This window comes from Schistocerca cancellata, chromosome 5 (genome assembly GCF_023864275.1).
Source record: "Schistocerca cancellata isolate TAMUIC-IGC-003103 chromosome 5, iqSchCanc2.1, whole genome shotgun sequence".
NCBI lineage: Eukaryota > Metazoa > Arthropoda > Insecta > Orthoptera > Acrididae > Schistocerca > Schistocerca cancellata.
In genome coordinates this window covers 268,883,878-268,898,184 of record NC_064630.1, presented here as the reverse complement: position 1 = coordinate 268,898,184, position 14,307 = coordinate 268,883,878, and the positions used below count along the sequence as shown (strand labels likewise).

At 43.9% G+C, this 14,307-nt stretch overlaps 1 protein-coding gene across 1 annotated transcript in view; it reads left to right on the top strand.

Annotated features, from left to right (window-relative positions):
* LOC126188488 (putative serine protease K12H4.7) overlaps positions 1–14,307 on the top strand; it is an 83,071-nt gene that overhangs the window by 10,196 nt on the left and 58,568 nt on the right. Inside the window, exon 2 of the mRNA XM_049930091.1 lies at positions 11,157–11,338. Coding sequence (XP_049786048.1) covers positions 11,157–11,338 — 182 coding nt within the window. The remainder of the gene's footprint in view (positions 1–11,156; positions 11,339–14,307) is intronic.

Sequence of the window (14,307 nt, the reverse complement as noted above, 5' to 3'; positions counted from 1 at the left end):
CGCGAATTTATGGCAGAAAGGTCGTATCCGACATTTCTTTTCCAGATTTGTCGTTTCACAGTGTGTTTGCGTAATCGGAAATTTTGTAAATTTGTGGTAAGGACTGGTGGACCAAACTGCGGAGGTCATCGGTCTCTAGACTTAAACACTACTTGGACAAACTTACGCTAAGGACAACACACACACCCATAGCCGACAGAGGACTCTGACCTCCGACGGGGCAAGCAGTGCGAGTGACAAGATGTCCAAGACTGCACAGCTACCCCGTGCGGCGATATGGCCTCGCCTGAGACTTGAACCCAGGTCTTCTGATTACGAGGATGATGTGCTTGCGTAGTCCCGCATATATGCCGCATACGACGTAAATGCGGAAAAGACTGTATTGAAATGATTGGACGATCAATCAACACCAGGATCACCGAACATAAGTAGCATTGCAAGTTGGGGCAGGTGGAAAAGTCGCTCCTGGCGGAGCTGGTGCTGTGCAAGACCGACTAGACAGTAAAATGCGCCGACGCGGAAGTTCTTGCTGTATGAAGAGCTATCACACCCGCTTGTTCAGAGAAGCTGTGTAAATACACAAACATGGCAACGGCTTCAATAAGAGAGAAGAAAGCCTCAAGGTGAACGGACCCTGGAATCCCGTGCTGCACCGAACGGCCGTTGCAGGTAGCCAGGGGAGAACCGCAGCAGAAATGAACACTGAAAAGCACTTGAACGTTGGCGCGAATGATGCATGTAATCTGCGGCTGCGAACTCGACGCCAGTTCACCACCAGCAATGGAAGGTGAAGGTTTCACAACGACACTCACTCATGCTGGCGAAATGTCAGAAAAGTCATCAAACAAACGTCGGTCGAAGGACCCGAGACAGAAACCAACAGGCAGTCTGTCAACAAGGGCCACTGATCGAAAAGATGGTAGTCAGAGAGAGCAACGCATGGAGAATACGGCTGGAGGGTTAGGACTTCTCATTACAACGTTTCCATGTATATTTTGACGGGTTTCCGACATGGGGTCGAGCACTGACCTGCTGCAAAATTAGCTTTACGTGTCAATCGCTGTATTGTGGCCGTTTGTGTTTCAGTGCTGCGCTCGAACGCATCAGTTGCTTTCGATAATGATGTCCTGTGACTGTCTTCGTCTGTGTCAGTAGCTACGAAAATTTTCAGTCTTCCACAGCCATGCCGGTCTTCGACATCAAAATCACCGTTCTTAAGGCATTGAAGACATTCTTTGCACGCTCTTCCACTAGTAGTTCCCTCACCATTGGTCTTACCCAGCATTTTAAGAGCCACAGCCGCAGAATTCTTCATGTTGAAGCAGAAAATTAAAACTTCCCGCAAATGGCGAGAAATGGCTATGTAAGTTGACGTACTCTAACGAGAATTACCTTATTATGCGATCACAAATCGACTAATATTTTTGTGGCATTATGTTCACAGATGCCTAAGCTTATTGTATTATACCTATGACCAGCCATCCGAACCCCACTTGCCGCTACTGCCGTCTATTGCAAAACGGCGGAAGCAAAGTTGTAGACCTAATATTTTCAGTGCTGCAGGACGTAAGTTAAGCCACGTTGCCTTCGCCTAGATGAGCTTCAAGCTTCATATATCATTTTACCAAACTGGACAAAAGAAAGTAAAGTTACTGTTAGCAGGAAACTTCCTGTCCTTCTGGCTTCTACTCAAAGCTCAAGGGACGTGCAAGAATAGTGTTGGTCACAAAGGCTATCAAGATCGCAGTCAAACGACGATTCTCCTGCATAAATGTAAAATACATGACGTTGAGCTTCAAGCTTCATATATCATTTTACCAAACTGGACAAAAGAAAGTAAAGTTACTGTTAGCAGGAAACTTCCTGTCCTTCTGGCTTCTACTCAAAGCTCAAAAGACGTGCAAGAATAGTGTTGGTCACAAAGGCTATCAAGATCGCAGTCAAACGACGATTCTCCTGCATAAATGTAAAATACATGACGTTGGTTGCGAAGGTCATTGTTAGGAAAAATTCTTATTGGCTTAATTCCATCCTTGGTGGCTGCTGGAGCGATGCCACGATGCTGTGTAGAACGGGTCCTAGGGCTGAGCAACGGCTGGCGGAGCCGAGGAGATCGAAGAGACGGGAAAAGCGACCGGCTTGGATTCGCCGAGAGTCCGGCATGAGCTCGACGGAAGCTCGACGTGGGCGCTGCAGGGGCTCGCGGTAACTCAACGAGAGCTCCAACGGATGTCCCATTAAGTCTATGATACACTGGTGAGTCAAAATAAGATGAACACTGTCCACCGTTGTAGAACACTGACAGGTGGTGTTTCGGGCATGGGACACGGTGACGAAAGTATTTAAACGTAACAGATACAAGTAAGCAGTATAGAATTTGTTTCTTTAATTCCAGTCTATGATGATGATCATCATCATCACTGACAGATTAAAACTTACAGTCTTACATTGGCCTCATACGTTCAACGAACTTCCAACATGCTGAAATGGATGTAGGTCAACAGCTTTTGTTAACAAGTACGACGAAAAACCACTCCAAAGTTGCAAGTTTCACTTTCTTTATTCGCTCGATGACTAATTTCGGGCCGGGACCCATTTTCAGATCATCCTAACATAGTCAAAAAAGGTATTTCCGAAAATGCAAAAACATGTCAAAATGTGATAACGAACGGTTACAGAGCATACGGATAACTGACAGTCATACTGCTGATTCCGTATTTGAAGCATTGTCCGCTATCAAGGCACTGACATTAAACCTCGTTTTGTTATGACAGCCTTTCCGTAGCTTATAATACTTTTTTCAGTGCATCTTTCTTTACACTGGAAGGACTTTTGAAGGTGTGACTAAGTCTTCTATCTATAAATCCGGCATGGAAACTGCGATTGTTTGTACCTGTCCATTCTCGTTACTTTTTAAGCAGTCAAATAGTTCTTAATGTTATCAGATAACCGGGCAGTAAAACGTTTGATAATATTTTTTTGGGTTCGTGAATTATAATTTGTACTATTTATGAATTACCTGTAAATATTGTCTATCTAATGCTCTAAATTTATGTAAAATGATCGTCTTGATACCGTTGACACTTTCACTTGTGGTTTGTTGCGTGCGAATATTGGTTGTGGTTAGGCCTTATAAAGGAAGTATCTTACAATTGGGTCCGGAACCAAAAGAAAGTGACAGTCTGATTACATACTGAGAGACAATTTGACTTCCTGGAGGGAGAAGATAATGTGAACTGCAAGCGGAGCAAGCAGACATCAGTGAGAACCATTCACTAGAATCTATGTTTTACATTTATGCGCCGGCCGGCGTGGCCGAGCGATTCTAGGCGGTACAGTCTGGAACCGCGAGACCGCTACTGCCGCAGGTTCGAATCCTGCCTCGGGCATGGATGTGAGTGATGTCCTTAGGTTAGTTAGGTTTAAGTAGTTCTAAGATCTAGGGGACTGATGACCTCAGAAGTTAGGTCCCATAGTGCTCAGAGCCATTTGAACCATTTTACATTTATGCAGGAGAATCGTCGTTTGACTGCGATCTTGATAGCCTTTGTGACCAACACTATTCTTGCACGTCCCTTGAGCTTTGAGTAGAAGCCAGAAGGATAGGAAGTTCCCTGCTAACAGTAACTTTACTTTCTTTTGTCCAGTTTGGTAAAATGATATATGAAGCTTGAAGCTCATCTAGGCGAAGGCAACGTGGCTTAACTTACGTCCTGCACCACGGAAAATATTAGGTCTACAACTTTGCTTCCGCCGTTTTGCAATAGACGGCAGTAGCGGCAAGTGGGGTTCGGATGGCTGGTCATAGGTGTAATACAATAAGCTTAGGCATCTGTGAACATAATGCCACAAAAATATTAGTCGATTTGTGATCGCATAAGAAGGTAATTCTCGTTAAAGTACGTCAACTTACATAGCCATTTCTCGCCATTTGCGGGAAGTTTTAATTTTCTGCTTCAACATGAAGAATTCTGCGGCTGTGGCTCTTAAAATGCTGGGTAAGACCAATGGTGAGGGAACTACTAGTGGAAGAGCGTGCAAAGAATGTCTTCAATGCCTTAAGAACGGTGATTTTGATGTCGAAGACCGGCATGGCTGTGGAAGACTGAAAATTTTCGTAGCTACTGACACAGACGAAGACAGTCACAGGACATCATTATCGAAAGCAACTGATGCGTTCGAGCGCAGCACTGAAACACAAACGGCCACAATACAGCGATTGACACGTAAAGCTAATTTTGCAGCAGTTCAGTGCTCGACCCCATGTCAAAATATACATGGAAACGTTGTAATGAGAAGTCCTAACCCTCCAGCCGTATTCTCCATGCGTTGCTCTCTCTGACTACCACCTTTTCGATCAGTGGCATACAGGCTGGCTGATCAGGACTTCCGATCATATGAACAAGAGCAAAATTGAATCGGTTCATGGATCCCCACAAAAGATGCTCAGTTCTTCCACCACGGGATTCGTATGCTATCCGAAGATGGAAGAATGTAGTGGACAGCGATGGGCAATACTATGAATCGTAATTTTTTTGTAAGTTTTTCACAATAAAGCTCCGAACTTCGAGAAAAAAACGGGAGGAAGCAAAGTTATAGACCTAGTATGGTATACGGAAAAATTAAAACACTTACTACGAAGATCCACATTTAAAATACTAAAAATTTGAAATGAGGAAAAATGCACATGCAGTGTTTTCTATAATCTTACACACACTAATAACAGGGTGAGTCAGGAGGAAAGCTACATGCTTTGAGAGGTATAGTATTAGTGACTCTGAACAAGAAAAGGCATGTGAACATAAGTCCCGTTCTCAACAGTTTCTGAGGAAAGTCTTGGGAACAACAGGGAATACGACAAAGGTAGGTGATAGATAATGAAATATATTGATCTAATGTTTTGTTTAGTTGTGCACATTTCCTCATAAAACGTGTTCTAAAAGTCCACTGTCAACTGCAATGCTTTTTGCATTTCTTGCAGACAGTTGCTGTGTTGCTGACCTGAGCCCACACATGTAAAATACGAGCGGAAAGTTTCTCCTTTATGTCCACTCTGTGTTTGTAGACTTCGCTCTGAAGCCAACCCACAAACAGTAATCTAATCGAGTAAGATCAGGTGACCTCAATGACCATGAAGTGACCGATCGAATGCATAGGATGCGTTTCAGTAAGGTACTGTATGACTGACAGTACAGACTGTGCATCGCTGAAACAGTCGGTAACAACAACACTACATAGCTTGATGTCGCTTTCGTTATATGTGAGTGCTGGTGAAGAAGAACATACAACTGACGTCCACGATTTTCAAACAGCTGTATGCTGGATGATCTTAAGAAACGTTTTTTGAAGTTTTCTGTTCAGAATCACTAATAATATTGAAATGCCTGGGCTAGCAGGGCAGAGCGGATTAGGTTGTGGAAAGGGGCCAAAATAAGTTCCTGTGAACTGCACTCAACATACAAACTTTGTTTATCAACACACAATATTTCAACAAGGATACAAAACACTCAAAACTTTAATCGACCTCCTCTGATTAACTTTAGATCGGCTGAAGGCCACATTCAAAATCCAAGACACATGGCTTAAGCAAAATTGAAGTACAAAGTTCTTCTGGAGGTTTCACCCAAAAGTATTTTCTATATCTCCAATCTTATCGGCTGAAGGCCTTAGCAATTTAATTTTAATGGAACTATGCTGGAGGTCGCACATTAAGCAATAAGAGGAGTTTCAATCAAAATGCAGAAGGTCTTATCTTAAAACATTTCACGCAAATTGGGCTGAAGGCCCCATTCAAAAGCATTACAATCTTATGCCTTAAGGGCAAGAGAAGAAGATTAATTTAGGAGATATTAACACTCGGCTGAAGGCCATTCACCAACAAATAATTTAACGGCTTAAGCCCTAGAAGAAGAGTTTTAATTTTAAAGGGCAGAAGGCCGTATCTTAAAACATTTCATATAAAATAAAGAATAACAATCTCATGCCTTAAGGGCAAGACAAGGACATTAATTTAAGAGATATTAATACTCGGCAGGAGGCCACGTACCAACAAAATATGTTTAATGGCTTAAGGCCTAGAAAGAGTTTCAATCTAAAAGACAGAAGACCTTATTTTAAAACCTCTCCAGTAAAATTCGCCTGAAGGCCCCATATAAAAATGTAACAATCTCATGCCTTAAGGGCAAGACAAGAACATTAATTTACGAGATATTGATACTCGGCTGAAAGCCACACATCAACCAAATAACTAAAATCCAAACAGGGAAATTACTACATAATACACAAGGAACCGCGCTCAGAAGTTTCCAAGGGTCGGCCTGGGATTGTAACAGTAATGCCCGTTTATGTGAGACAGGCTGCCTGTCCAGCGACTTCTTAATCTGGAGGCAACCCAGCAGACAGACAGCCGACCGACCAATCAACCAAATCAGTTCTGCTCCACGCAACCAGATAAACGACCACAAGATTTCAATACACGACACACAAAATATTGGCGCCCACAACCATCAACGACACCTCAGCTGTCGAACTACACGCCGCGCTGGACAGCAACAACACGACGAGGAAAATACACTGCCTACAATTACGTCAATGACCAGGGCAGGTAACCAGAACGTCAACGGCCGTAAGGCAGAAGATACCGCTGGTAAACTTCCATCACAGGGAATAAATTAAGTTAAATTTCACCGGAAGATGGAAGGAATCTTAGCCGACTTACATACACACACGTTGTTGCTCGCAAGAATGTCCCATAAGTGACAACCAGGATCAAACGAAGAAATGTAAGCCGGCCGCGGTGGCCGTTCGGTTCTGGCGCTGCAGTCCGGAACCGCGGGACTGCTACGGTCGCAGGTTCGAATCCTGCCTCGGGCATGGGTGTGTGTGATGTCCTTAGGTTAGTTAGGTTTAAGTAGTTCTAAGTTCTAGAGGACTTATGACCTAAGATGTTGAGTCCCATAGTGCTCAGAGCCATTTGAACCATTTTTTTTGAAGAAATGTAAACAGTTGAGGCTAGATAGTAAGTTAAGTGAGGACTAATTCATGTCCAAGATCGGTGGGCGACAAACTTCGAAGCATTCGTAAGCAGCACCTCACACTCCAACCACGCGTACACGCAGCCAGCGGCTGCAGCCGACCCCGCGCGATTGGGGCTTGCTTGCTGCTCCACGCCAACCGACCGACTGGACTGCTGGTCCGTCCGCGACTGCTGCTCCGTCGCGACTGCACTGCTGGTGCGTCTCCTAATCACTGACTACCCGACACACGACGACCCGGAAATACTACTGGTCGCTCCAGAGATGGTATGGCAGTGCGCTTATCGATAAGCGCTCCCGCTGCCACTCACGGGCAAGTAAGGCTGGAAGTTAGTGACGCCAGTAAATGGAATAAAAAAACGAGGCGGCACTACCGTAATAGAAGATGACAAACAATTAATGGGATGAACACGAGCCATGCACGGCTCAACTCTTACCAATGAAATCATGTACCTTTCCTCCTGACTCCCGTGCAAATGGAAAATTGAATAATGTTATATACAGGGCTATTACAAATGATTGAAGCGATTTCATAAATTCACTGTAGCTCCATTCATTGAGACATGGTCACGACACACTACAGATACGTAGAAAAACTCATAAAGTTTTGTACGGTTGAAGCCACACTTCAGGTTACTGCCGCCAGAGCGCTCGAGAGCGCAGTGAGACAAAATGGCGACAGGAGCCGAGAAAGTGTATGTCGTGCTTGAAATGCACTCACATCAGTCAGTCATAACAGTGCAACGACACTTCAGGACGAAGTTCAACAAAGATCCACCAACTGCTAACTCCATTCGGCGATGGTATGCGCAGTTTAAAGCTTCTGGATGCCTCTGAAAGGGGAAATCAACGGGTCGGCCTGCAGTGAGCGAAGAAACGGTTGAACGCGTGCGGGCAAGTTTCACGCGTAGCCCGCGGAAGTCGACGAATAAAGCAAGCAGGGAGCTAAACGTACCACAGCCGACGGTTTGGAAAATCTTACGGAAAAGGCTAAAGCAGAAGCCTTACCGTTTACAATTGCTACAAGCCCTGACACCCGATGACAAAGTCAAACGCTTTGAATTTTCGGCGCGGTTGCAACAGCTCATGGAAGAGGATGCGTTCAGTGCGAAACTTGTTGTAGTGATCAAGCAACATTTTTTCTTAATGGTGAAGTGAACAGACACAATGTGCGAATCTGGGCGGTAGAGAATCCTCACGCATTCGTGCAGCAAATTCGCAATTCACCAAAAGTTAACGTGTTTTGTGCAATCTCACGGTTTAAAGTTTACGGCCCCTTTTTCTTCTGCGAAAAAAACGTTACAGGACACGTGTATCTGGACATGCTGGAAAATTGGCTCATGCCACAACTGGAGACCGACAGTGCCGACTTCATCTTTCAACAGGATGGTGCTCCACCGCACTTCCATCATGATGTTCGGGCATTTCTTAAACAGGAGATTGGAAAACCGATGGATCGGTCATGGTGGAGATCATGATCAGCAATTCATGTCATGCCCTCCACGCTCTCCCGACTTAACCCCATGAGATTTCTTTCTGTGGGGTTATGTGAAAGATTCAGTGTTTAAACCTCCTCTACCAAGAAACGTGCCAGAACTGCGAGCTCACATCAACGATGCTTTCGAACTCATTGATGGGGACATGCTGCGCCGAGTGTGGGAGGATCTTGATTATCGGCTTGATGTCTGCCGAATCACTAAAGGGGCACATATCGAACATTTGTGAATGCCTAAAAAAACTTTTTGAGTTTTTGTATGTGTGTGCAAAGCATTGTGAAAATATCTCAAATAATAAAGTTATTGTAGAGCTGTGAAATCGCTTTAATCATTTGTAATAACACTGTACATACCGTTATTACTGCTATGAACAGTTTCTGTGCTGAACTGAACTTGAATGGAGAGTGCTGAATCAAGGAGTTAAGTCCAACTGCAGTTGACTCAGTGAACGAGCCAATAATGCTGCGACCAAATCCGAGACAAGAGACAGTGTCACTCTGAGTCGCCATGTGATCACTCCTTGTGCGTCAAGAGTGAGAGCAGAGTGGTGAGTGAGACCTAGCTCACCGGCTGTTGTGAGTCACTTCCTTGCAGCTCGGTAGCTCCCGAGTGAGTACTGCCACTCTCAGAGCATCATCTCTTCAGAGAAGCACCAAATGTACCAGCGTGGTATCTCCTTGCCACTTGTCTTTTCAAGAGCCAAAATAAATGATTGGAAAGTATTATCTGCATTAATGCTACATTCTAAGGAACTAATCTCTTCGACTTTTTCCTTTCCTTTTTGACACAAGTTGTTTGCAGCATTAAGGTGTAGAAAAACTTACATGTGTATAGTCTACAGCATAATTTATTTTATTTTTTGCATATAGGGAGACATTTCTTACTATAATACTCTATGCCATAGTGACTAATTCAGCAGTTTCTGTGGGACGCAGTTGCAGTATCCTACCCTAGAATCTTCGACTCAATGACGTCACTCAAGAGACAGTTTGCCTCTGCTCCATTTTTCTGAGTTACCTATCACTCAGTCTGCAGAAGGATTTAGGTCTGTGAATCAGTTCAGGAGCAGATCACCCATCTCTGCTAGCTACCAAAATATGACATGGTATAAACACACTGCTGTTGCTGCTGCAGTAAGTTAGATAAAAATGTTTTCCATAGTTAATTCCCACAATTTTATTGAAACGACATGGGAAACAGTCAGTTTATAGAATAGTTACACGTGTTTACTTTTGTGGTTTTGTGATTCCATGTCGTTGTTTGCAGATTAGTTAGTAGACCAGTGAATTAAATTTAGAAAAAAGTAGACCTTGTTACATCACATGTTATGAGTGGAAACAAAATGTAAAAAAGAAATAGAAAACTTTGTATGCCATACCACGCATGTTCCAAGTGTTTGGCTGAACATTCGTCTACAGAACAAAAGTAATTTTCATCAAATTGTTCCAAGTTTGCTTTGCTGACTGTCACGGATTTCATGGTGTTGGGAAATGATCAGGGATAGACTGTGCAACACAATTAAGGGATTAATTTTTCGAAACCCCATAATTATTTCCCATTGCAACGTAGAAGTTTGAAATTTGGCTGAGCGGTGTCAGCAAACTCTGTGTGTAATCATGCAAAAGTGTGACATCCAGCGACGTCACCAACGAGCTCAGCAACGCTTAAAACAACAAGGCGTCAACACATACGAAAAAAGGTCCAGAGTGAAGATCATGTGAGGTGTCAAGTGGTTCAGTGGTGTCACATTGCACCAAATTTCACCAAAATTTTGTCCAACGGTACAGTGAGACATGTTGGGAAGTTCTTCACACAGCCTCTTACACACATTTCACCCCTTCTTTTGATGCCTCCGCAATGGAGATCAGAAAGAGGGCGCCGGCGTTATAAACAAGCAGTTTACTTATGGGTGGCCGAGAAAAGTATTTCAGGCACACTGCCGCTCAGAATCCACACGAACAGGCCCCTTTCTAAAAATGGTTCAAATGGCTCTGAGCACTATGGGACTTAACTTCTAAGGTCATCAGTCCCCTAGAACTTACAACTACTTAAACCTAACTAACCTAAGGAGATCGCACAGATCCATGCTCGAGGCAGGATTCGAGCGTCACGCGGTTCCAGACTGTAGCGCCTTTAACCGCTTGGCCACATCGGCCGGCCAGGCCCCTTTCATCGGGGCGTTGACTCCCACACATACGTCATCATTAATCCACGTTTCGCCTGACGTGAACTTCTGAGCTCTAACCTTTTCTTGGCATGTGTCGGCATCTTGCTGTTTGAAGTGTCACCGAACCCAAGGCGTCACGCTTTTGCACCTTTACAAAGCAAACCAAACGTCAGACTTCTACGTTGGAATGGGGGACAATCAAGGGGTTTCCAAAAAGTGATTCTTTAATTGTGTTACGCAGTGTATTTTTGGATCTACGTTAAAAACTCTTTCTGAGCCACTGCTTTAATAATAACGAAAGCAACTTTTTAGTTCAGTTTCATAGTTCTGCAGGTAGATGCTCTTCTCATTACAATTGGTCTCTGTGTTGTAATACATAGGCTATGAAACACTGGAGTGAAACACGTCTTTGCACTCACCAGTTGTCTCAACTGCAATAATTTGTGGCCTATTCTACAGCTCTACTACCGCAACGACAGATACTACAAATCTGGAAATCCTGTCTTCTTGTTCATCGGTGGGGAATCCGAAGCCAGCTCTTCATGGTTGAGTGGAGGGTTCATGTTCACGCTGGCCAGGAGTTATGGCGCCCTCATGCTGGAGCTGGAGCATCGATTCTATGGTTCCAGTAGGCCCACTAGGTGAGCACACCGTATTAACGTTCCTTAACAGTTCGTAGACTGGAGTCAAAACTACACGTAACCTATTCGCCTGAGCTGCAGGAGGTAGACAAAATATTATCAACACCTGAGAATGAGACAAACTTCTATTGGAAGGCTGCCGGTCGTCACTCTGAATGAACAGCTTGTTACTGACGTAGGTTTGACAAACCAAAGTTATGCACATGAGACTGATCGCGGCGATGTTTGACAGACGTCACAAACCGGGAAGCAGCAAATCCTCTCGATGGTACAACTTAAAACGTTATGAGATGTGCTGGTAGTAACTTACAGAAATATGTGAGCGTTGCCAACGGACACCTAAAATTTGGACACACATCGCGAATTTTCTTTCTACCAACCTGGAGTCTTCTGTACATGTGTCCATTACGCACAATCGATAGCGCTCACCTCGAGAACACCTAGGAACGCTACAAAAATCAGTAGGCAACTTGACTGTTGGATATGACTTTTCAAACATTTTCCTGATGCCAACATATTTTTATTGATAACGAGAACAAACCTTGTGGAATACGCACCAGTGGTGTACACAGTCACTTTCGAATTATCTCACTCATTACAATCGTACAATATCGAAATCGGTACTATTTGTAACGCAAACCTGAGCTATGCACGTCTTTCTTTACTCACATTCACCACCAGGATATTTAACGATTAAGTGACTTTACTGAAACTACGTGCCCATGCAATGCACCTCTTTCACTGCACGCAACCGCTGTCGTGTATTAACCTCTCGCGTCACTCCAGTCTGGAGTCTCTGTTCGAGCCCCAGGCAGTCAGAGGCCAGAAGAAGCAACACTTCTTTATAAGGTGGTGGGAGAAGAGAAATGTATTTTTCAGTTGAAGGGCTTATTTCAATAGTGGTGGAAGTCCATTATCTCCAATTTCTGCCTATAATACTTCAGTAATTAATGATCCAAACAAACAGAAAGAAAGGTTCATCTCTAGCAAGAAGCCAAATGCTTGAATATTTCTGGTATCTCAACTGCAGATTTTTCAGCGCTCATTTAACTTTAGGACTCTGTATCCCAAAATGAACAAAAATGTACTTGTACCACTATTGAAATAAGCCCTTCAGTTGTTCCTCGTGATCGACCAGGCACCTAGTGCATAATCGCGGCGCAATGTGTGTCGCTCAATTGAGTTTATTCCATATCGCATAATAAGACAGTTTCCATTCATTGCATCATATGGCTGGAATGACTGTTTCCCAGTAACCCGATACATGTTTCAGATTTGACTGATTTCATCATATTGCTAATTAGACATAAATCTTACAGGAACACAGGCGTACATAATTCCATAACCTACCACATATGGAGCCCGTGATAAATGACACGTAGCCCGCAGGTTGTCATGAAGCCAGTGTCTCATTAAGACGAGCCCTATGTTAAATCTCACTAAAATCTTGGAACTCTGAGTTCTAATGCCATAGGTTACATTATGCGTATCATGCTGATGATAATACCAGTGCTCATCACTTATGAAACTAAGGCAAGTTTCATTTTCAGCAAAAAAGTTTACCAGCTCCTCTAAATGCAGTAGAAATGTTGGGGCATTCCCAGTTAGAAAGACAGAGTTAGGCCCTTAGTGAAAAACACCTGTATAGTACAACTCATTTTGTCACGTAATGCCCTGATGCGGGCAATATTTTCTAGATCATCACTCACTCGATTCAATACTACGTGTACTGGATCTAAACTTCTATACATATGAGAAAAGTTTCCAAGTTGTCTTTGACTAATAATCTTTACTGCATTATCTTCACCCTGAATGTGTATTGGCCTCACCCCGCACGGTGCATTTCTTGGACTGTAACAGAGGCGCCACCCTCAAGTGTGTGACAGTATTATGAAGTAAGGGACTGTCATTAGTACTGATTTTCTGAGCACGAGAATGAATTGTCACATCTCCCCTGTCCACCACAATCACCAGATCTCAGTACTGTTGAGGCCTTGTGGCCTGCTTTGGAGAGAAGTGGGCAGGATCCCTACTCACCTCCATCATCGTTACCTGTGCTTGCCACTATTTCATACGAAGAATGGTATAAAAGATTTCCTTGAGAAGTATACAATATCTCTGTTTATCCTTTACGAGAGGACTGACGATGTTGAATACCAACGTGTAAGGCATGGTAATGTGTTGCGTTTGTGGTGTTTTCATGTTTTCGTCGATCTACTACAGTCGTAGTGTCATTATTGCCTCCGTGTTCCTACATTTCACCGGAATCCCCTCCTTTCTCCAATTTATTCATTCTTCCGTAAATAATTCTTATAAGTGTTTTGCGACACTGACTTATTAAACTGATGGTTTTGTAATATTTACTTGTGTATTGAACCGGGGACCTAGAAACGACGGAGGGGCTGGTTCACAACCCCACAACAGGCTACAGCAGTCCACTCACCCCACCGCTGCCCCACACCGAACCCAGGGTTATTGTGCGGTTCGGCCCCCAGTGGACCCTCCCCCCCCCCCCCTACCACCAGCCCCTGGGAACGTCTCATACCAGACAATTGTAACCCCAAATGTTTGTGTGGTAATGATGATTTACGTGTATGTGGAGACAGTGTTTGCGCAGCAATCGCCGACATAGTCTAACTGAGGTGGAGTAAGGAGAACCACCCTGCATTCGCCGAGGCTGATGGAAAACCGCCTTAAAAATCATCCACAGGCTGGCCGGCACACCGGACTTTGACACTAATCCACCCGGCGTATTCGTGCCGGGGACCGGCACGCCTTCCCGCTCGGGAAGCAGCGTGTTAGATCGTGCAGCTAGCCGGGTGGGCAATATTCACTTACTTAGCACCCTACTTGTTTGGTATTGAAATTATTACATTCTTCTTGAAGTGTGAAGATGTTTTGGCTGTCTCACATATCTTGCTTACCACAATCAATAGCACTGTTAGGGTTCTCCAAAAGTTCTCAAATAT